General features: G+C 46.1%; 1 protein-coding gene across 1 annotated transcript in view; it reads right to left on the bottom strand.

Moving 5' to 3' along the window:
- LOC149345543 (inactive CLIP domain-containing serine protease A3-like) overlaps positions 1-25,268 on the bottom strand; it is a 356,905-nt gene that overhangs the window by 43,519 nt on the left and 288,118 nt on the right. Inside the window, exon 6 of the mRNA XM_089585243.1 lies at positions 1,899-2,073. Within this exon, the coding sequence (XP_089441369.1) occupies positions 1,899-2,073 (175 nt within the window). The remainder of the gene's footprint in view (positions 1-1,898; positions 2,074-25,268) is intronic.

The following is a 25,268-nucleotide window of genomic DNA, read 5'->3' on the forward strand; positions in this document are numbered from 1 at the left end:
CATTACAGCACGAGTGTTTCATATCTGAAATCGCTTTCAGGCATACAGCCACTCGAGCTGCGCCGCCGCACAGCCAGTCTTTTATTATTTCACAAGTTCTTTTACAGCCATCTACGAACTGCACCCTACATGGTCCCTCCGGCACGCATATCTCACCGCACTCTCCATCAACTCCAGATCAGCCGTCCACGTGCACGCACAGTCACCTTCGCAGCTTCATTTTTTTCACGCACCGCCGCGGACTGGAATGGCCTTCCCGCTGACATTGCAACAATAAGCTGTCCCGCGAACTTCGCACGCAGAGCTAACACCTTTTTGTCATCATCATAACGCATGATTACCTTGTCGCACCAAACGTTGTACCCACCCCTTATGTAATGCCCCTGAAAAGGGGTCTTTAAGGAAATAAAATTGATTGATTGATTGAGTTGGTCCTTAAAATGTGTATATTTCGCAAGCTCAATTTTTTCGACACATGTGACCTTGAGTAGTTGAAATATGTGTCTCTGACTCATTTGTAGTCACTGAGAAAAACGAATGCATGGAGCTTCATTCTTTTTGAATTGTATATTAGGCATAAGAACAAATTGAGCGCTGATAGCGCAGAACGGGTGAGGCATCAACGGTTTGGACGTTTTCTTACGTGCAATAGAAGCCATCTAAAACCTACCACCTGTACAGAAAGGCAGCTTGTTACCTGTTTGATTCGTATTTGAGAAAGAGTGGCACCAAGAGCTGAAACGTACACAGCGTATAGAAATGCTCCACATTCATCGCTGATTTGTATGAGCCTTTCAGGCCACTGAAGAGTTGGAAGATTCGTTTTTTTCGGGTCCTTACTTACACCGTTCCTCTAGCAGAACAGGAGTACGCTGTTTCCTTCTAAGCAATGCTTATCTACTGCTGCTTTCTCCAGTAGTCTTCGAACGATCTGTATTGATTCGCAAAGATTTCTCAATAAAACGCATTCCAAAAGTCCCTCCTAAGCACCTTTTTCGAATAGATGAAGGTAGCGCGTGAGCACGCAGTACACTCAGGGCACACAAGGCCTCACTTGCAGGTCTGCTTGTTTGTACAATATCAACTCACTCAAAAATATGTTCCCTTGTGGAATTATGAATTATTCAAACCAATTAGCCCGCCAGATGATACTTTTGGAATCGACACATCGGAAATTGAAATACTTGTACACGTATGGGTTGATCCAGAGCGCACAGGCAGCGCTGTAAGTTGAAGTCCATTCCTGCTCTGTGCCATTAGTAGTTGTAGAAGTGGACCTTTATTCGGCCATAATTTACAGGCCAAGCATGTCGACCGCCTGGGCGATCAGAAGTCGCGGTTCTTCCTCCCTTTCAGCGCCAAAGCCAGTCGAGCCAGGTGGCACCACGAGCTAACACGTACACAGCGTATATAAATGCTGCACATTCATCGCTGATTTGTATGAGCCTTTAAGGCCACCGAAGAGTTGGAAGATTCGTCTTTTGCGGGTCCTTATTTACGCCGTTCCCCTGGCAGAAGAGGTGTACGCAGTTTCCTTCTGAGCAACGCTTATCTATTCCTGCTTTCTATAGTAGACTTCGAACGGTCTGTTTTGATTCGCATCAAAGATTTCGCAATAAAGCACATTCTAAAAGCCCCTCCGAAGCACCTTTCTCGAACAGCGCAAGGTAGAGCGTGAGCACCGAGTGCACTCAGGGAACACAAACCCTCACTTGCAGTTCTGCTTGTTCGTACAATATCAACCCACTCAAAAATACGTTCCCTTGTGGAATCCACACATCGGAAATTCAAATACATGTGTACGTATGGGTTGATTCAGTGCGCACAGGCAGCGCTGTAAGTTGAAGTCCATTTTTGCTCTGCGCTATAGGATGATAATGAACGAATGATTTACGCACGCTTGATGTTCTTGCCCCATCCGCTGACGACGCAACGCTTGCCAACGAAGGAGCCATCCTCCGGCTTGGCCAGCACGATGCGGCCGATGGTTGGTGTGGTGGCCACCTCCTCGCGGAGCTTGATCACGGCCACGTTGCGGATTTGTGAAGAGCGGAACTTTGGCTGCACGATCACCTGCGCTCGAAGGGAGAGCGTGTTCGTCAAGCACATTATAATTAGTACTGTTGTCATAGTATTCAGACGGCCGCTTTCAGACGCTAACTGGTTTCTCCTCAACGAAATGCCATAATTGGTCCAAAGGGTGGCGGCGTCATCAGCGCTCCCAAATTTGAAAAATTGAGGACTAAAATGTTCGAGTACCTTCCAATGGATTATCATTGCAAATTATACTAACCAGACCCAGACATCAATCTTAATCAATCAATTATTGCCAAATAATCTACTCAATGCACAAACTAATCCCACACATCGAAGAAACAGAAAATGCGCAAAAATGACGAGGACGAAAAGGAAAGCAATGAACACAACACAACGGGCGCACGTGGTCTTGTGTTCGTTCCTTTTCCTTTCTTCCTCGTCATTTTGCGCAGTTCTTTTCATTCTTAGTTCACGAGCCAACTAGCACGCACGAACGCTCCTCTCAATTACACTTAATCCACAAACTAATCCACGAAATTATCCCCCTTAATTCAACTTGAACAATCGCTATTCGCCACTGATCAACCTTAATTCCTTTACTGGCGTGGACCTGCTTTCAAAATTTTAGGTCCTATAGAATATTTGGAGCTGGGACAATTTACAGATGCTCTTATTTTCTTTAGGAATGTGGTCGAGAAGGTCGTAAGTGTTACCATTCTCCTTGATTTAAAGCTTACAATGCCATAGTGGTCGCGGTTCTTACTGCTATATTTAGTAAATCTACAACACCTACTACATCTTAAAGTCTTTCGAAAAGTGCATGTAAAGTTCCCATTTTTAAAACTGGCGCAAAAACAAGTGCATAATAATAAAGGCACGTGTGCGCTGCAAGCAACCATTTCGAATCCGTACTGCATACAATCCTAAGATTCGCTACGTAAGACGCGCTGCTCCATAAAAATAGGATTTCTTCCCTAGGCTATTAGAAACAGCGCGAGTGAGTACGTGCAAGACGATTTGCGCACAATAAAACAAGACGGAGGGAGAAACACGTACACACGAGCGCAAACTTGCAACTATGCTTTCGGAAACGATACATCGCCTTATGGAGAAGAAAGGGCGCAAGCGTACGACAGCTCGTGCAACACGTGTGTGAGCACATTGGTACAACAAATATAGCATCAGTGATAGGCACATGACAATTCAAACTCATAAAGTGTGCGTGTTCACGATGTCGGTCATTGAGCCAACGGCCTGTCTGACATGCGGCCACAGGTTAGCGGAGGCGCGTTAGCGAACCCTGTGTTGCATTCAGGAAAGGGGGTTTCATGTTTTCTTACGTCCTTTTCCTTTCTTTCTTTGTTTTTTTGGGCAAAGGCCGCCCCGCTTGTTTGGTGCTGCAAAAGCAACTCGGATGCCTGCACGGTTTCCTTCCTTCTTTAGTGATACGGAATTCACGCCTGGAATTGTGACAGACTTCTCCTTATCATCGTGCGAACGTTATCTCTTAATTTTTTCTTTCCCGTATTCTGCCAGCAGCACCTCAGCCGTGTCCCTGAGAAAGGTCACGAGGAGACATATCGATTCCGGCCCCTTGCAACTGTTTTGCAACTTGTGTTCACAAGACTTTGTGAGTGCATTCTTAAAAGTTGATTTCACTATGTTCCTCTTTACAAGTTTCGAGTTGGCTGAATCGTAGGGAAAGAAACGTAGGGTCAGCCCACTCAAAACTTGTAAAGAGGAACATCGTCAAATGAACTTTTAAGAATGCACTCACAAAGTCTCGTGAGCACAAGTTTCAAGACAGCATTTCGAACCAAGTGGTGACGCTGACGCAATCAGGGTACCCGCAACCCCTCCTCTCGCCTGTAGCAAAAAAGTCCAGATAGGTACGAAGCATGAAAGTGAAGCCCCAGATGATACGCGGCAGCGGACCAAAAGGGCAGCCGTTCTGCACCCGATATCGCATAATGTGAAGAAAATTGGCAGAAAAGCAGGCGTAGACATAGTCTTCTCAGCCCGTCTGCGCCTGTCAAGCCTGTACAACAAAGTTAACACAAAGGAAAAGACAAAGAAAAGAAAAAGGCACCGAGACACTGTTGTGCCTTATGCGGAGGGTGTTGTATATTCTATCCCTATAACTAGCGGTAAGGCTTACATAGGCCAAACATGAAGATGTTTGAATGAAAGGTTAGTGGAACATAAGAATGATTTAACTGAGGCGCCATTGAGGAACGTGCCTGCCCATTGCCGGGTATGTGACAGCAAAAAGAAATGTATTCCTATTTTTTTAAAAAGCAACCGTCTTGAAAAAGCATAAAAATCAACTCACGCGCGAAATTGTTGAAGCCACCTATATCTCAGGGCTTAAAGAAGGTTGCGTAAGCACCCCATCTATCTCACTATCTGAAAAAAAAAATCACCTTTCTCTGTGGTTTTGTCTGATTTTTCCTGGTTTTCAGAGGCAGATTTCACATATTGCTTTTCTTTCTAGCCGTGTTACTTGCTGGCGCTCATCATTCGTATCGCTAACCTTTCCACCGTCTTCTCGCCTCCTCATGCTTTTAGCAAAATTCGCGCCTTCAACCCTGTTTTTCCTTTTTTCCATTTTTTTTTGTCATTCGTGCGCACTCAACTATGTTTTTTTCATTTTTCCGTCAAAAGCATTTGTTGGGCGAGTTGGTGTTTTGATGATCCATAACTACAGTGCAAACGACAGGACAGAGATGAAGAAGGGACACCACACAGCGCTGCTACAAACTCTGGAACCTTCAAATCGCTCTTTCATCCTTCTGTCTCGTGCTGCTAGGAACACGTCACTGAGGAAAGGCGCTAGACATGAACCAATACAGATCCCCTCTTTCTGAATAAAAACTTCGCCATTCCATTCCGCAAAAGTTGAGCCAAGACAGAGTGACAACAAAGAATGCATTCGGAAGAATGCATCAGTGCTTCATCTGTCGCGTTGTCAAGAAAAGAAAGACAATACCTTGATTGCGAATATTGACAAGTGCATGCTGACTGATTATATTGTATTCTCGCGCATGTGATTTGCTTGGTGGCACGTGACTGGTATACTAGCATGTCAGTCACGCATGTAAGTGTGGACTGCATTCTTTCTGGCCGCCAGGGAGGTATTTATACCTGCTGGCATCCAATAAAACTTTAGTTGTGAACAGCGCTGTGTGGTGTCCCTTCTTCATCTCTGTCCTGTCGTTTGCGCTATAGTTATGGATCATGGCTCATTTTTCGATCTTTTTTGTCATTCCTGCGCACTCAACCCTGTTTTTTTACCCCCACTTCCTTTTTTTTCCGCATGTCATTCGTGCTTCATTTCATGCAACACATTTTACAGTGTGATTCTTATCTTTTGATGCCCTGGACATCGTGTGGGTACCAGTTCGATGGACGGACCGACGGACGGACGGATGGATGGGTGAATGGGTGGACGGGTGGGTGGACGGGTGGGTGGACGGGTGGGTGGATGGGTGGACGGACGGACGGACGGACGGATGGATGGGTGAATGGGTGGACGGGTGGTTGGACGGGTGGGTGGACGGGTGGACGGACGGACGGACGAATGGATGGGTGAATGGGTGGACGGGAGGGTGGACGGGTGGGTGGACGGGTGGGTGGACGGGTGGACGGACGGACGGATGGATGGATGGATGGAAGCGCCCTCTTTGAAACGGGGTGGTGGCAATTTCCGTCATGCTCAGCTTTTCTTTATTTTTGTTCAACTGTGTTGTCAATTCTCATTAAGATTCAGGGAGATTGGGCGGAGGTTAGATATCATGTGTTGGTAAGACCCTTGAGCGAATGGCCCTGACTCGCCTCTCTAATTTTCTCGAGACGAGGGAGTTCTTCCCTCATTCTCTCATCGGCTTCCGACGCCACGTCTGTGCACAGGACATGTTTCTGGTTCTCCAGCACACGTTTCTGTCACCTACCCCCACTCAAATTCACGCACTTGTGACCGTCGATGTTCGCAAGGCCTTCGACGGTGTTTGCCACGACCACATCCTTTCCCAACTCGCCTCCCTAGACTGTGGCTCCCGCATGTACTGTTATATCCGCTCATTCCTCTCTAAACGTGTCGCTCGCTTTCGTGTCGACACCTATCTGTCCGACCCCCACAACCTCACCCGAGGCACTCCTCAAGGTGCTGTTCTCTCTCCTACCCTTTTTAATCTTGCTATGGCCCCTCTCGCCTCCCAGCTAGCTGAAATTCCCGACCTGCATCATATATTTTACGCCGATGACATCACTCTCTGGTGTTCATCTGGCTCTCCCGGTCACGTACAGGACACCCTGCAACGTGGCCTAGATCTCATCGACTCCTTTCTCACCACCGCTGGCCTCTCTCCTGCTCCTGAGAAATCCGAGCTTCTCCTTCTCAACCATTCCTCCTACCAGCGCTCACACAACCACTTCGTCTCTCTCCACCTTTCTGGCTCTCCCATTCCTGTCGTCACACAGTGCAAAGTTCTTGGCTTCCCTTTGCATGCGGCTAAGAATGTGCAAGCCCTCCACCGCGCTGTCACCACCTGCCACTCTGTAACTCACCTCCTGCGGCGCGTGGTCACTCGACGCTCAGGTCTCCACGAGGCTCACGCGTGCCGAGTTGCCCACGCGCTGGCCCTCAACAAGGTCTTGTACTTTGCACCCTACGCTTCCTTCACTCCGACTCAACTTAACGCTCTCGAGACTGCCCTTGTGGGCCTCTACAAGGCAGCTCTCAACCTCCCTATCACTACCTCTACCACTAAGCTCTTTGCCACAGGCCTCTTCCATCCTCTTCGTTCTCTTCTCAGTCTCCATCGTGACTCGCAGCTTGCCCGGCTTTCCCTTACCCGTCAGGGTCAGTGGTTATTGACTCAAGCGGGTATCTCGCCCATTCCAATCTCCCCGTTTACCTCTCCTATTCCCACCCCCGCCCCCAATCTTCGTATCCTTCCCCTCCCGACCAACATGTCCCCCGTCCTGCACGCCGGACGTCGTCATGCGGCCGCACAGCACCATTCCCCTCTCTTTGATACCCAGGGTGTAGCTTACACGGATGCCTCCTTCGTGGCTCCTCGAGGTTCCTGCGGCTACGCCCTGTACCATCCACACCTCCCTGCTCCTGAAACCCACACCAGCGGGCCGTATCTACACCCTCCAGACGCATTGTCCCTCGAGGTCCTCGCCATTGCGCATGCCCTCCAGTCATTTTCCCTCCTTCCCTCTCTCCAAGAGTACACAGTCTATTCGGACTCACAAGCCGCTATACACCACATACGGAAACGCACCCTGACCCCTTCTCTCAAACAGGAGGTCGAACGAGCGGTCTCCGCACTGCAGCCTTCCATCGTTTTCCTCCGCTGGGTCCCTGGGCATTCAGGGATTGACGGCAATGAGCTGGCCCGTCAGCTCGCCCGCGACACACTTTTCCGGGCACCGTTGATCCCCTGGCCCAAGCCCTCGGAGGACGGTGGGAGACTCACCCTTCGCCGCACCATAAAAGAGGTCTACCTTGAGCTCCGCCTCGACAAACGCCTTTACCCTCCCCCTCATCCATCACTCACGGTGCCGGAGTCTCGCCTTCTTCGCCACATTCAGATGAATGCAGTTATCACCCCGTCCCGCCTCTTCCTCTATCGCTATCGATCGGACCCTTCCTGTCCCAACTGCCCCTGTATCTATGCGGACCTGGCCCATTGCCTATTCTTTTGCCCGGCTGCTCAGCAGTCGGGTCCCTTCCCCCCACCCTCTCTATCCATCACCACCTGGCTCGACTGGCTTGGCGCTGAAGGGGATGAAGAACAGCGGCTTCTGGTCGCCCAGGCGGTCGAAATGCTCGGCCTGTAAATTATGGTCGATTAAAAGTCTTTTACTACTACTACTCATTAAGATTCGCCATATTCTTTACCTACAGTTTCCTACACTTCTAACCATAAGTCACATCTCTGCCTTTCAGCCACCAATCCTCCAATCGCTTTTTGCTAACTTCTGGAGATTTATTTACGTCACCATTGTTATCTTTAAACCCTAGGGCTTCAGGAAGAGTGACCGTGCCTGCATCTACATCCGGATGGATACCATCACAGTTGAGTATGAGGTGTTCAATGGTTTCCACAGATCTACCACACACTGCACATGTGTCATCTTCGTTAAATTTCTTTTGTAGCTGCGCGTTCTAAGAAACCCTGAACTAGCTTCACAAAGTAGGGCACTGCCTCTTCAGTTAACATAGAAAAATTCTTTCCTGACCTCTCTTTTTCAGTATCGATATAGTTCTACGCTATGCTTCTTTTCCATTGAATTAATCCAATTTTTAACTCCCGCATTTTTAACCTGTCGTTTAATGCCCTTTCTTTCTCCGCCCTCATGGCCGGCATACTTACTGGTTACTTTTCTAGTTCTTTTCCGCCACTGTGAGTCAACGCTCTTTCTGTATAAGTATTTAAATACCTTAACTGCCCACCTGTTATCGTCCAATTGCCTCAGGCGTTCTTCATATAGTATTTTACTCTTAGCTTCCCGTGCTTCGAACAATGCCCAGCCCATATCCCCTTGTAGTGCCTCGTTTGGGGTTTTACCGTGGACACGTAGTGCTAATCTTCCAACTGCTTTCTGATTTACGTCTAATTTCGACAGAACTTCTGCCCTTAAGCACAGAACCGCATTGCCGAAAGTAAGCCCGGCACCATTGTTCCTTTCCAAATACCTCTCAGTACTTCATATTTGTTGTACCCCTATAATGCCCTATGTTTCATTTTCCCGGGGTCTCTTCGTCCTTTTGCCCTAAGAGCCTTTTCATGCTTTTCTATGTATATCTGCCCTTCGTTTAGCCATATCCCAAGGTACTTGTATTCGGCCACTTTGGGTATTTCGTGGCCTTGTATTGTAAGCACCTGATCAGTTGTATCGTTCAAAATCATCACACCTGACCTAAATAAATCTTGGGTTGGGCCTAGTGGGTATATGATGTTGTGAACGATTGTTGTTGTTAAAGATTGCATTTGAGCATGAGTGGCCAGGTGTATAAGTATGCGTTCCCAGGAAGAAGTAAACAGTTGTTAGTGCGCTTGTGTGTGTCTCTGTGTTTTTTCTTCGTGGTTCGTCCCGTGGTTGCGCAAACTACTCCTTCACAACACCTGACTTAGTTGCGCTAAAACTGAATCCTAGAGCGTCTCCTTCGTCTCCTCAACAATTAACCAATGTTTGTAATTCTTCCTGGCTCTCTGCTAACAGTACAATGTCGTCCGCATACATTAAACCCGGGAGTGGCTGCTCAACTACATTTCCGCCTAATCTGTACGACAGATTATAACCTAGATTACTTTCTTCTAGCCTTCTTTCCCTATTTATTTCATGAAGCATGAACAGCAGCGGTGATAGAGGACAACCTTGCCTTAATTCTTTGTGCACCCCCACAGTTGTGATACTTTTTTTCCCTTCCCATGTAATTTCAACTTTTGTTATCTCGGTAGATTTCCTCTAGAAAATCAATTACCTCATGACCGATACCTAAATCTTTCAATATGCTCCCCTGGAGTTCCCTGTTCACGTCATCGTAAGCACCGCTTATGTCCAAAAAGGCTAAAAACAGAGGTCTGTTTTCCGCCTTAGCTATTTCTATGCATTGGGTAAGCACGAACAGGCTATCATCTAAACGCCTACCCCTTCTGAACCCATTCTGAAGTTCTCCGAGTATCCGATTACCTTCTACCCATGACTGCATTTTTAATTTCACCGCCTGCATTGCCAGCCTGCACATAACATATGTTATCGCAATCGGACGGAATGATTTTATGTTAATCTTATTTCCTTTCTCTTTATAAGTCAAATTCATTTTACTCTGTCTCCAGCTGTGCGGAATTTGCTTATTTGTTATGACTATCTCCAATGCTTTTATCAGTTCTTCCTTGCTTCTTGGGCCAAGTTCATTAATCAGCTTCATTGGAATTACGTCTATCCCTGCTGATGTCGTTTTAGGAATATTTGCTTCCGCCTTTTTCCAGTTAAGGCTAGTCAGTTCTAAGCTGTTCTCTATTGTGCTGTCCTCTGTTGCCTCCTCACTTGGGGAGATTACCCCATTGTCTTTGCTAAAAAACGAAGCTATAAATGACTTAATGTAGTTCACAGCACTGACTACCTCTAAACATTTTCCCTCGGCATCTTTAATCCGTTCCTGCTTTCTTTGATTTGTTTTTCCCAACCAGCTTATATGGTTCCAGAATTTTCTTGGCCCTCCTTTATTTGCCTCGTGAACTTCAGCCAGCCATTTATCAGAGGACTACTTCATTTTAGCCTGGACTAGGACCTGAACTTGCTGTTTCATTTCATTTCATTTCATTTTAATACCTTAAAGACCCACTGGGGGTATTACATAAGGGGTGGGTACAGACAGTCAGATGAACAAGTGTTATCTTGAAAAATGGTTGGTAACAGCTTCGGCGAATGTGGATGGGCATGAGATGGTAGCGATGTCATTGGAGAGGTCGTTCCAGTCTACAGAAACGCGGTGAAAAAAAGAAGCGGCACAAGTAACAGTACGGGCACGGGGGCGAAACACTTGGAAAGGATGACGAATGTGGTGGGATATGCCGGCTGGTGGGGCAATGTAGGGAGCGCAGCGCAGCGAACTTTTGTCGATAAGATTCCCATTTTTCGCCTATTTCCTCTTCAGATAACTGCGCCCTCTTTGCTTCTCTGTGTTCCCTTGAAGCCGTCCGTCTTCGTTCGACGGCCTCCTTAATTTCCATATTCCACCAGCTTCGTGGCTTCCTCTTTCCTCTCCAGCGGTTAACTCCTTTCACTTGTTTCATTTTTGTAGCCATGAGCAGTTCTAACTGATTATAATCCAAATTTTCCATGTGGGGTTTCTCAATTACTTCTTCTATATCGGCTGCTATTAGCGCTATTTGTTCATCGTTTAATTTTGCGTTGCCTTTTTGACTTCGCTGCATTTCTGTTTTGACTAGGGTTCCCCACTTAGACTAATACGCTTATGATCACTTCCTAGGCTGTACTTCCCCTCTTCGTCTATTCTCATTATTGCGAGCTTGCTATAGATGCCCTGCGGCATTAGACAGTAGTCAATGGTTGTCTGCCTGTTACGGGATTCCGACGTGATTTGTCTCTTACATTTAGTTTCTGTATTGACAATAACTAGGTTGTGCTGCTCACAGAAGCCTAGCATTAACTTCCCGTTATAATCTGCGTATCCATCCAGATCCTCAATGTGGCCATTCATGTCTCCAAGCAGAATAATATCGACACCGTCTCCAAACTGCTTTATATTGTCATTGAGACACTTAACTAGATCCTTTGTTTCTTGCCTGCATTTGTCCCCGGTCCCAAAATAAACGACCCCTAGCCTTGTCCTTTTATCAGCAATTTTACCTGATGCCCAGACATGCTCGTTACACATTGAGTTTATTATTTGCCAATTTGTTCCTTGATGTATCAGCATTCCTACTCCTCTTCCCTTTTTCTCCGTTGTTGTTCTGTTGCACCCTTCCCAGACATAGCCATCGATTAAAGGTGGATCTTCTAGATCCCTTGGATGTGTCTCGATTAGAGCGTACACATCTACTTCTTCCTCCTTTAACTGCTGTTCTATTTCTAGCCATTTCGCTTTCTTTCTACCCCCTTGCATCATCATCATCATCAGCAGCAGCCTGACTACACCCACTGCAGGGCAGAGGCCTCTCCCATGCCTCTCGAATTAACCCTGTCCTTTGCCAGTTGCGGCCAATGTATCCCCGCAAACTTCTTAATCTCATCCGCCCACCTAACTTTCTGCCGTCCCCTGCTACGTTTGCCTTCTCTTGGAATCCACTCCGTTACCCTTAAGGAACAGTGGTTATCTTGCCTTCGCATTACATGCCCTGCCTAAGCCCATTTCTTCCTCTTGATTTCAACTAGGATAGAAGTAGCAGATCTATCGAAGTTAATAAATAAGCGCAAGGTAGCCGACATAAGAAAATTTAACATGGAGAAAATCGAGCATGCTCTAAGGAATGGAGGTAGCCTAAAATCAGTGCGAAGAAAACTGGGCATAGGTAAAAACCAAATGTATGCGCTAAAAGACAAACAGGGCAATGTCATCAGCAATATGGATAAGATAGTTAAATTAGCCGAAGAGTTGAACACAAATCTATGCAGTAGCGAATGCAATCATTAAGTTACTGAGGGAGGCAGTCGAGCGCAGCAATGGGACATCCCACCAGTAACGAAGGAGGAAGTAAAGAAAGCCTTAGGAGCAATGCAAACGGGGAAAGCAGCTGGTGAGGATCAGGTAACAGCAGATTTGTTGAAGGACGGAGGAGAGATTGTGCTGCAAAAACTAGACACCCTGTATACGCACTTGAAGAAATTGGTGAGCGCTAAAACTCACGGAAAAAGGACGAACACACAGGACGAAGCGGTTCGTCCATTTCCGTGGTTTTTAGCGCTCACCAATTCCTTCAAGTATGTATTTACAACTAGCCCCAGTAGTAGCTCTTTTGCCTGTATACGCAAGGCCTTGTCACGTCGAGAGTACCAGAAGTTTGGAAGAACGCTGACATTATCTTAATTCATAAGAAAGGAGACATCAAGGACTTGAAGAATTACAGACCGATCAGCTTATTGTTCGTTGCCTACAAGGTATTTGCTAAGGTCATCGCTAATAGAGTCAGGTCAACCTTGGACTTCAGTCAACGAAATGATCAGGCAGGCTTTCGTAAAGGATACTCGACAATAGACCACATTCACACTATCAATCAGGTGATAGAGAAATGCGCAGAATATAACCAACCTCTATAGATAGCCTTCATTGATTACGAGAAAGCATTTGACTCAGTGGAAACCTCAGCTGTCATGCAGGCATTGCGGAGTCAGGGTGTGGAAGAGTGTTACGTGAAAATATTGGAAGATATTTATAACGATTGCACAGCTACTATAGTTCTCCATAAAGTCAGCGATAAAATTCCAATACCAAAAGGTGTCACGCAGGGAGACACGATCTCGCCAATTCTCTTCACTGCCTGCTTACAGGAGGTATTCCGGGGACTTAAATGGGAACAGTTGGGGATAAGTGTTAATGGAGAATACCTGAGTAATTTGCGATTCGCTGATGACATTGCCTTGGTAAGCCACTCAGGACAAGGACTGCAAAGCATGATCAATCAGTTAGACAGGCAGAGCAGAACGGTGGGGCTAAGAATTAACATGCAGAAAACCAAAGTAATGTTCAACAGCCTAGCAAGGGAACAGCAGTTCGCAATTGGTAGCGAGGTGCTGGAAATAGTAAGAGAATATGTCTACTTAGGGCAGGTAGTGACCGCAGATCCGGATCATGAGAAGGAAATAACTAGAAGAATAAGAATGGGGTCAAAACAGGGACTACTGGGGCTAGTTGGAAATACATTCTTGAAGGAATTCGTGAGCGCTATAAAACACGGAAAAGGGATGAACACACAGGACGAAGCGCTTTCTAACAACTGTTTAATCTCAGAAGAAACATAACTATATACACACATTTGACGTCATATCATACACAGAAGCAGGAGGAACGCACGCGCTGACAAGAATGAAGGAAAAAAATAGGAAAACCAGGTAAAAACTACGCGCGCTACAACAGCCGAAGATTACTATTCTTGAGATAGGTTAATTCAGTTCCCCCTAACATCACCGAAGGGTAGCTGACGCATTGCTTATCTGGAGCAAGGTGCATTGCGAAAGCTTCGTTAATTTCTCGTTCCCGTCTGTTTCTAGCCCTACCTATTACCTTGGTGTTTTTTAGCAGTGGTATGCATTTACAGTGTGCACAATGGGGTGCCAGATTCCCGGATTTTATTTATTTATTTATTTATTTATTAGAGGTACTATCGGTCCGGTCAGGACCAAGATAGGAGTGATACAAGGTACAGATTAGAAAGGCGGAACACGACAAACAAAACACCAGCACCATCCAGTCGGTGCCAATGTTTAACATATCAAAAAATGGAATTGGCCTCTAAGCAACAAATAAAAATGCGCAAAAATATCGCTGCAACGAAACAGAAAACAATCTGGAAACACCATGTCCAACACAAATGCAAGGCGCATTATATCAGGCACTATACCAACCAATCACGAACTCCAGCAGAGAACACATCCACACCCGATGCGAGCACCACATTCTCTGGCAGTCTGTTCCATTCTCTCGCTGTAGACAGGAAGAAGGAATGCTTGTAGCAGTGCTTAGAAAACTTTTGTTCTTTTACGTGTCTGCAATGATACGTGAAGTAGTTTGGCTTATGTATTGCTGCTTATCGATATGTACCATGTTGTTCATAATCTTATAGAAAAGAATGAGTCTCTTTTGTTTCCGGCGACATTGAAGAGCATGATGTAAAAAATAGCGCACAGGGAACACACGGGACGGAAAGTAAACGACGCAGACAAGCGCTAACTCGCAACTGAGGTTTATTGCTGACGCGCGCAATATAAGGTAGTCACTTTAAAAACATAAAACAAAAACAACCACAAACAGTCCCTCCTGAAAAGACCAAGTCAGAGGAAAAAATTGAAATTGAAGCATCAGGCGCCACTCATCGCTGTGGAAGATCAGTTAAAAAAACCGTTATCAAAAAAGGAATTCAATGCAACGCTGAGGCTAAAAAATCGATTTCACAGTCTGCCAAGTTAACAGAGGGCTCACTGATACACGGATTCCGACATTTCCTAATATGGTATGCCTCCATTATCTCGCGTACACGCTGATCTCGATGTCTGAAAAGTATGACGGTACTAGAAAAAATCGGTTTACAAGTTTTCCCCTTCTGTTCTTCTTTTTTGCTACATTCCCGGCAATGCTCAGGAAGATTGCCATAATGATCTTTTAGGGAGTTACGGTGTTCACCAAGCCTAACGTTGAGGCATCGCCCCGTTTGTCCTACATAGACGGCTCCGCAGGACAACGGTAGTTTGTACACTACACCCAAGCTGCAGGGAACAAACGGGGCGCGGTGCCTAACGGTGCATCCGCGCTTTTTTCGTTTATCTCCAACACCTTCTTGCCTGTTCCGTATCTGAGAGCATAAACTGCTCAGCTTGCTTGGCCCGGAAAAAACCACCTGGACGCCGTAGCGGCTCCCTACCTTCTTTAACCCATGTGCCATTCTATGCACGTAGGGCACCACGCCGACTTTTTGCCGCTCCCTTCCAACGTCTTGGGATTTTTGTGCCCTTTTAATCCAGCGCACTAGTTTGCCGCACGTCATCGAGATGACATGCATGGGATACCCTGAATCCTTGAGCCTGTTCACCTGTGCAGAGACGCTCTTTTGGAAGGAGTGAATGCACGATTTGGTGATGGCTGCCTTAATGCAGGACGTCGCGATACCATTCTTCACGATTTTTGAGTGTCCCGAAGCAAAATTAAGAAGGGCCTTGGCAGAACGGGGGCTGTAAGTCCAGCAAATGTGATCCTTGCACATGGACAACGACAAGTCTAAGAACTGTAGCACCCCTTCTTTGGGTGACTCAACGGTGAAATTCAAACCTGAGCTGCATTCTTTAAAAACGTTCAAAATGACAGGCATGCTATGAGTTAGATCACACTGATATGAAAACACTAGGTAGTCGTCAACATATCTGCAAATTTTTTTAACCAAATCTGGTGAATTACGTTCAATGTTTCGGTCCACCTGTGCGAGGAAAATGCTACTAAGAATGGGGGCTACGCACGAACCGATGCAAACCCCTGTACGTTGAATGAACAAGCCTCCTTCCCATCCGATGACGGTTGAGGAAAGATAGAAAGAAAGAATTTCCATGAAGGACTCAACTGAAACCCCGCATCTGCCCATAAAGGCGACTTCATCATTGTCATCCGTGATACACACTTTAACACTTTCCATTAATCCTTCATGAGGCATCGAATAATACAAATCTTCAACGTCTATGCTAAAAACACCACACTGACCAAGGTTCATGGTTCTCAGAAGGTTGACCACAGCGTCCGAATTAGGTATCACGAAGGGATCCTGGACAACCAACGACGTGAGATGTTCTTGCAGGTATAGGGCGACCAAGCGCTGCCAGGTATGACGCTCTGACACAATGGAACGAAAGGGCATGTCGGTTTTGTGCGTCTTTGCAGTGAAAAATACCGCTAACTGCCCCTCGTCTGACTTCTTCACGGAACTCGCCAGCTTCTCCAAATTGTGACCTAACAATAACGAAACTGCGTGTTCTTGAACCTCCTTGCTCTTGAAGTCAATTCTTTTGAAGTTCTTATTGATGGCAGCTGCAGCCTTTTCTCCAAAAGTGATATCCGGCATCACCACGAAACACCCTTCCTTATCAGCGCAAACTACACTCAAATTCTTCGAGACAAGGAAGTCAACGAGAGGGCTGGTGCACTTTACCTTCCATTGTCGGCCGAGCGTCTTTTCGAGGACACCGACGCACTCCTCAACGCACCTGGCTCGAACGTCGACACGGGCAAGACGGGATACCGACTTTGCTGCTGCCAATTTTCAGCAGGCTTAAGGACGGTCTCAAAGCCGAATTTCGGGCCGAGTCTGAGTACATCTCTGTGCTCGTCTGGGATGTCCGTCTCGCCTAGGATGACGACGTTCCCTCTTGCATTGTTGTCCTTTTTTCGTCGTGGTAGCGTTGGAATTGCAGAATTCCACAGCAACTCCGTGATGTTGGATGAAGTTGCGCACCAGCTCCTGAAGTTCCTGTCCTTCTCAGTTTAGCCGCACACGACTCGAAGTTTATCCTTGAAGAAACGGGCCTGCCGCCACGACTCAGACCTCAAGAGTCTGCATAACCGTCTGCGGTGACCCGCTGATGGCTCCAGAAATCCGACGGCAGCCTGAACGTCGGGTGGGCACAGTCCATATCGAAGGTGCCAGGAAACCATCCTAGCCTTACAGATACACACAGCGACGAGTGCCACTATTGCAGCAGGGTCATTGAAGTTAAGGTTATTGAAAGAAAAAGGACCCAGTGAACTAGAAATAACATTCAGCAAAGCGGAAAGTTGGGCAAGTTGGATAACGTTCATGATGATGTAAAAAATAGCGCACAGGGAACACACGGGACGGAAAGTAAACGACGCAGACAAGCGCTAACTCGCAACTGAGGTTTATTGCTGACGCGCGCAATATAAGGTAGTCACTTTAAAAACATAAAACAAAAACAACCACAAACAGTCCCTCCTGGAAAGACCAAGTCAGAGGAAAAAATTGAAATTGAAGCATCAGGCGCCACTCATCGCTGTGGAAGATCAGTTAAAAAAACCGTTATCAAAAAAGGAATTCAATGCAACGCTGAGGCTAAAAAATCGATTTCACAGTCTGCCAAGTTAACAGAGGGCTCACTGATACACGGATTCCGACATTTCCTAATATGGTATGCCTCCATTATCTCGCGTACACGCTGATCTCGATGTCTGAAAAGTATGACGGTACTAGAAAAAATCGGTTTACAAGTTTTCCCCTTCTGTTCTTCTTTTTTGCTACATTCCCGGCAATGCTCAGGAAGATTGCCATAATGATCTTTTAGGGAGTTACGGTGTTCACCAAGCCTAATTTTTTCTAGTACCGTCATACTTTTCAGACATCGAGATCAGCGTGTACGCGAGATAATGGAGGCATACCATATTAGGAAATGTCGGCATCCGTGTATCAGTGAGCCCTCTGTTAACTTGGCAGACTGTGAAATCGATTTTTTAGCCTCAGCGTTGCATTGAATTCCTTTTTTGATAACGGTTTTTTTAACTGATCTTCCACAGCGATGAGTGGCGCCTGATGCTTCAATTTCAATTTTTTCCTCTTACTTGGTCTTTCCAGGAGGGACTGTTTGTGGTTGTTTTTGTTTTATGTTTTTAAAGTGACTACCTTATATTGCGCGCGTCAGCAATAAACCTCAGTTGCGAGTTAGCGCTTGTCTGTGTCGTTTACTTTCCGTCCCGTGTGTTCCCTGTGCGCTATTTTTTACATAATGAACGTTATCCAACTTGCCCAACTTTCCGCTTTGCTAGACATTGAAGAGGGCGCAAGTTCGCTAAAGTGTAAAGTGGGGTTACCTGGTCTTGTCTTCGGAAGCGAGAATAGATAAAGCGAAGTGCTCGTCGCTGCACACGCTCCAGTTCAGCTGCAAGTGTTTGAGTGTAGGGATCCCACACCTCACACGCATATTCCATTATCGGGCGTACGAGCATCTCATAAGCCGTAAGTTTAGTATCCTGTGTAGCATGCTTAAGTGACCGCCTAATGAATCCTAATCTTTTATTTGCTTTAGCAACAATGTTATGTACGTGAGTGTTCCAACGCAGGTCTGAAGTAACTGTCACTCCCAGGTATGTATATTCAGTTACTCGATTAAGTTTGTTTTCTTGTAATGAGTAGTCAAATTCGAGTGGCTGAGGTTCACATGATCTTTCGTGCTCCCGGGGCCTCTTGTTAAGGCATCTGCCCGTTTGCCCAACATAAGTTCGTTGGCAGCTGAGCGGAATGCTGTAAATGACGTTTTCGTCACACTTTACATAGGTGTTTTCGTATTTAATGTTGCACCCAGGTTTCTTTTTGTGGTCTTCAGTCTCGTTGACCTTTTTACGTATGTTCACAATATCTCCCACAGAATAAGGAGGACAGCTAACAAGTACGGAGTCCAGGTGGTTTTTTCAGCTCCCAATAAGCTCATTGTAATGTGTAAAAAGGTCAACGAGGCGGAAGACCAAAAAAAAAAAAACCTGTGTGCGACATCAAACACGAAAACACCTATGTAAAGTGTGACGAAAACGTCATTTAGAGCGTTCCGCTCAGGTGCCAACGAACTTACGTAGGGCAAACGGGCAGATGCCTTAACAAGAGGCTCCGGGAACACGAAAGATCATTTGAACAGATTCCAAAATCCGGGCATCTGGCACCCCACTGTGCACACTGTAAATGCATACCACTGCTAAAAAACACCAAAGAAGTAGGTAGGGCTAGCAACAGACGGGAACGAGAAATTAACGAAGCTTTCGCAATGCACGTTGCTCCAGATAAGCAATGCGTCAGCTCCCCTTCGGTGATGTTAGGGGGAACTGAATAACCTATCTCAAGAATAGTAATCTTCGGCTGTTGTAAGCGCGCGTAGTTTTTACCTGGCTTTCCTTTTTTTTTCCTTCATTCTTGTCAGCGCGTGCGTTCCTCCTGCTTCTGTGTATGATATGACGTCAAATGTGTGTATATAGTTATGTTTCTTCTGAGATTAAACAGTTGTTAGAAAGCGCTTCGTCCTGTGTGTTCGTCCCTTTTCCGTGTTTTTATAGCGCTCACCAATTCCTTCAAGAATGGGGTGGAGCGCATATGGCAGGTTCTCTCAGACCATGAATGGTAGTTTACCATTATCCCGCAAGAGAAAAGTATAGAACAGCTGTATCTTACCGGTACTCGCCTATGTTGCAGAAACGTGGAGACTAACAAAGAGGGTCCAGCTTAAGTTAAGAACAACGCAGGGAACTATGGAAAGAAAAATGATAGGTGTAACGTTAAGAGATCGGAAGAGGGCGGAGTGGGTGAGGGAACAAACGCGGGTTAATGACCCCCTTGCATGTAAACAAACTATTATCACTCGTTCACACGTACGTTCCCCTCATTCGTATACGTGGTGATGCTCGAAGACCGTGGTACACTAGCGCGCTCAGAAGACTATCACAAAGAAAAAAACGCCTTTACCGTGAGGCAAAAAATTCGAATTTTCCTTCAAAATAGAAAAAATACTTTGCATGTCTTCACCAATATACAGGTTTGTTACGGAGCACTAAAAAAAAATTCTTCCACCAGGACCTGATGAATATTATTCACACGAACCCGAAGAAGTTTTGGGCCTTACTGACACCAAGCACAAGTCGTTCACAAAGCATCACCTTGGTCAACCAAGATGGATCATCTGTTCCACTGAACACCGGTCAGACGTCATGAATTCATATTTTTCATCAGTTTACACCCACGAACCTCCCTTGAACATACCAACATTTCCATACTCAAATTTTTCTCAGATTCCCCCAGTTTGCATTACAACAGATGGTATTACAAAATTAATTGACGATCTTAAAACATCGAGTAGTACACCTGGGCCTGATAGAATACCCGCGAAATTACTTAAAAGTACCAAGGACATTTCCAGTCAATTCCTCAAAGTAATCTTTGAACAGTCTATATCAACGGGTGAACTACCTAAAGATTGGAAAATAAGTAAAGTTGTGCCGGTGTTTAAGGCTGGTAACCGATCAGACCCATCCAATTATCGCCCCATTTCCTTGACATGCATTGCCTGTAAACTTCTCGAACACATAATATACTCACAAGTCGCATCGCCTCTCGATCATAACTCTTTCTTTTTCACTAAACAGCATGGTTTCCGCTCCGGTCTCTCCTGCGAAACTCAGCTTTTTGAATTGACTACTGATCTTCACTTAAATCTGGACTCTTCATTCCAAACTGACATCATTTTTTAGACTTTTCTAAGGCTTTCGATCGCGTACCCCACCATCGTCTCATGTCTAAACTTTTCGGTCTGTCCATTGACCCTCTAATTGTAGCATGGTTACACTGTTTTCTAATAGATCGTTCTCAGTACACGGTAATAGACAACCATTGTTCAGGTCCTACTAAAGTGCTGTCTGGTGTACCACAAGGGTCGGTCCTTGGCCCTCTTCTTTTTCCTCATCTTCATTAATGATCTTCCCTCTGGTATTTCTACTACAATTCGCCTCTTTGATATGATTGCATTCTTTATCGCCGCATTGCTACTAACAGAGACCAATTATTACTCCAGAACGACTTGAACATAATTGAACGATGGTGCTCTGAGTGGCTTATGTCGCTAAACATCTCAAAATGCCAATACATGCAAGTATCTCGCAAACATTCCAGCCTCACTGACGCTTATTCATTGCTTTCAAACACATTAACAAACGTGCAATCCTACCGATATCTCGGAGTCAACATCTCTAGCAATTTAACCTGGTCCGAACACATCTTGAAATTAGCAGCCAATTCATACAAATTACTCGGCTTCATCAGACTTGGCTCCTCCTTCTGTCCGTAAATTTGCATATGAAACCTTCAATCAATCAAATCTTTATTTCAGTTTGTACACGCAAACTGGGGATGGTGAGAAAAAAGCAGTGAATGATACACCGCTTAACGGGCCTCACCATCCTTACAAGTCGGCAGTTGGCACGAGGCAAAAAGAGAGAGAAAAAAAAAACACTGTTGAAAAGTGGATACAAGTGCGCTTATGAAGAACAATGTATTATAGGAAACAGATATCTAGCAATTGGCAGTAATAATTATAATAAAAGACTGAGGTTATTACACAGAGTGGCATAGTACACCCAGACGCTTCGCATCACTGTAGCACATATTGCTGAATAAAGCTTTTCCGGATGGCAGACAAAGACAAAATATTCACTTGGTCACTGAATGAGGTATTGAGGAACTTTGGCACAATATACCTTAACATACAGAATCCATAGTTAGTTCTGCATTTTGGTAGTACAAACCTACATAGCAATCGGATGTCCTACGATGATTGGCGATATGTCATTGGCGCAATCTGAGAAATAAATGAATCACCCTTTTTTACCACTGTTTTGTAAAAACATGCAAATCTGTCCTCCGTAGTAAACTTGAATATGCATCTTCTATATGGAACACTCATCAGGCGTACTTAATTAACACCCTAGAAGCTATTCAGAACCGCGCAGCACGTTACATAACCACAAATTATGACAGACACTACAGCATCACCAGGATTAAACAAACACTCAACCTGCTACCACTTGAGAACCGTCGAAAAACCTCACGACTTTGCCTTTTTCATACATTGTATTACAACTTTCCTTACCTCCGCGACTTATTACTCCTTCCTCCCATCCGAACATCGCGTCGCCTCATCAATTCCCTGAGTGTTCAGCGTTTACATGGTTCTACAATAGCCTTCAATAAATAATTTCTACCTACAGCAATAGAAAATTGGAACCAGTTACCAGATCACATTGTAAACAAGCGTGACGCTAGTAAATTTAGAGACGCACTAATCGAACATTACAGCAAATGAAAAAAACAACCTCATGCTTTGATTTTTACCATTTATTTTTCTTGTTACAAGAAGTACTTTGATTTGGGCTAGTTGGTTCATATTTTGAAAGTAGTTCGGACGGCGCGAAAACAACAAAGACAAAGGAGACACGAACACAACAGGACGGGCGCCAACTTGCAACTGAAGTTTATTGCACCAGACCCCTACATTTTATGCATCACCCCAGCCATATCTCGCAAGCCTATCACACACCAAAACGAAATTGTCATCAAAAGTCCTAACACCGGAAGTAGGCGCAACTATTACACACAGATATGCATTCTGCACTATACACATGATAACATTTTCTTTATTTTATGAGTCTCAAGATTAGAAGAGCGCGCAACCCACATGAAAGCAATTCTTTCTGAAAAGAAATACAAACGCTTGAACAAGGCAACCAGAGCGCAAACTCAACAATCCTGATTTAACACAAATTGTGATAATGAAAGAATGACCAACAACAAACGCGGAAAATTTTTTGGTGGACATGAAAACGTAAACCTTCGGGGAAACCTCCCAGCGTCAATGAACTATTTCTAGCGTCAAAATCATTGAGAAAACCTCCCAGCGTCAAAGATAAAACGTAAAATCTAAAGACAGCCTTCGAGAAAAGCCACCTCAGCGTCACTAATTGAAATTGAAGGCCTACTCACGCATGCGCTTCCCGCTTTCTTAATAAAAAATGCCTCCACTACTTCCCGCTCAAATCTGTCTTTACCGCTCTTCAAAAAAACTGTTTTGCTCAAATCCGGACTACACCCTTTGCAAGTCTTGCAGTGGTCAGCAAGGAAACTTCCATGTTGTTGGCGCACATTCCGCATGTGTTCGCTGGCCCGTTCATTAAAACATCGACCGGTTTGCCCTATGTACACAAGACCACAGCTTAGAGGAATCTGATATAGCACTTGTGATCTGCATTTCGTGAACTGTTTTTGATGTTCATAAAATAAGGAAAATGTTATCATGTGTATAGTGCAGAATGCATATCTGTGTGTAATAGTTGCGCCTACTTCCGGTGTTAGGACTTTTGATGACAATTTCGTTTTGATGTGTGATAGGTTTGCGAGATATGGCTGGGGTGATGCATAAAATGTAGGGGTCTGGTGCAATAAACTTCAGTTGCAAGTTGGCGCCCGTCCTGTTGTGTTCGTGTCTCCTTTGTCTTTGTTGTTTTCGCGCCGTCCGAACTATTTTCTTGTTACTATTCCCTATTTAGCCTATCCGCCACCATGTATTGATCAGAACTGCATCTTAACATTTCACAGCGTATTCCAGTTCTTTATTTGCTTTTATTTTTTTTCTTGCATTGCATTGTGTTGTATTTTACTGTATAAACATTGTTATCCTTTACTTTGGTTGGTTGGTTTATGGGTTTAACGTCCCAAAGCGACTAAGGCTATGAGAGACGCCGTAGTGGAGGGCTCCGGAAGTTTCGACCACCTGGGGTTCTTTAACGTGCACTGACATCGCACAGTACACGGGCCTCTAGAATTTCTCCTCCAAAGAAATTCTAGCCGCCGCGGCCGGGATCGAACCCGCGTCTTTTGGGTCAGCAGCCGAGCACCATAACCGCTGAGCCATCGCGGTGGCTTCTTTACTTTGTATTTCAACTGTTCCCCCCCTTATGTAATGCCCGAAAAGGGCCTTTAAGGGTACAATAAATGAATGAATTGTAAGAAAGAGAGTTGCGGTTTGCTGCCCCAGCGGCTAGCGCCGATGAATGAGAGGAAAAAGAAGACGATGCTGACGAAGCTCGGGTGCGCGCTTGCGAACGCCGGCCTGCTGAGCAGCCCTGCTGGGACAAGGACTGTGCCCGACCACACTAACTGTGCGAGTTTCCACATTACACTTGGTGGAGGTGCTGCTTGTTCTCCACGTGGATCTCCGCCACGATGCCCAGGCTACCAGGCTCTACCACGACGTCCGACACCTCGGTCCAACCTGCCCAGCCTGTCATCTGTTCCGGTGCCGTCCGTCAGCGCGACCCGGCGATCTTCAGCGGCACTGACGACACCGACGTAGAAGATTGGCTGGCCTCCTACGAACGCGTGAGCGCTTACAACAAATGGGATGACGTCGTTAAGCTCACGAACGTCATCTTCTAATTGACCGACGTCGCCAACTTGTGGTTAAGCAACCACGAGGCGGATTTTACTACCTGGGCGGCTCTCAAAACCAACCTGACTGACGTCTTCGGCCGCCCCGCTATCCGAAAACTTCGTGCCGAACAACGTTTGCGCAGTCGTGCCCAGCAGAATGGTGAGAATTTCACCAGCTACATCGAGGACGTCGTTGATTTGTGTAAGCGCCTCAATCCATCTATGAGCGAGGCTGACAAAATCCGACACATTCTGAAAGGGATTCAGGACGGTGCGTTTCAAATGTTGTTGTCTAAAGATCCCCAAACCGTCTCCGACGTGGTGTCTTTGTGTCAGAGCTACGACGAGCTCCGCAAACAGCGACGTGCCACCCGCCGTACCACTTGCTCGGACGACACCATTTCGAGCTTGGCAGCAGGCAGTGGTGCCCACGATCAGCCGACACTTCTTCAGCACATCAAACAGTTTGTGCGGGAGGAGGTCGCTCGTCAGCTATCGATGGTTACCTGCCAACCCGCTCCAACGCCATCGCTGTCGCCTTCTATTCAGCGTGTAATCCAGGAGCAGGTAGCTGAGGTCCTGCCGCCTGCTAATCCACCTCCTCTGGTTACTGCACCGCTGACATATGCTGAAGCAGTCGCCCGGCCACGACCTCAACCGGTTATGCCTGCTTATGCGCCACCTGTCAACGTGTACCCTCAGCAGCAGCTCGCCCCTGCACTGCCACTCACTCACCATCCTCTGCCTCGCACCGGTCCCCGCCCTGTGAATCCGTGGCGCACCCCAGATAACCGCCAGATTTGCTATGCCTGCGGTCTCGCTGGTCATGTGGCCCGCTGGTGCCGCACGCGCGGATCCCGTCCTTACGACTACGGGCGCCCACCAACGTACGACGTTCCGTTGCCTTCCGTCCCTGTCACTTCTCCTCTACCTCCGCAGAATCCCTCTCCGTCTCGCTCCGACTCCTACAACCGAAACCATCGGTCGCCGTCTCCTCTACGCCGTTCGCTCTCTCCTATGCGCCGC

Source organism: Amblyomma mixtum, chromosome 4 (genome assembly GCF_055824585.1).
Source record: "Amblyomma mixtum isolate Tamu chromosome 4, ASM5582458v1, whole genome shotgun sequence".
Classification (NCBI taxonomy): Eukaryota; Metazoa; Arthropoda; class Arachnida; order Ixodida; family Ixodidae; genus Amblyomma; species Amblyomma mixtum.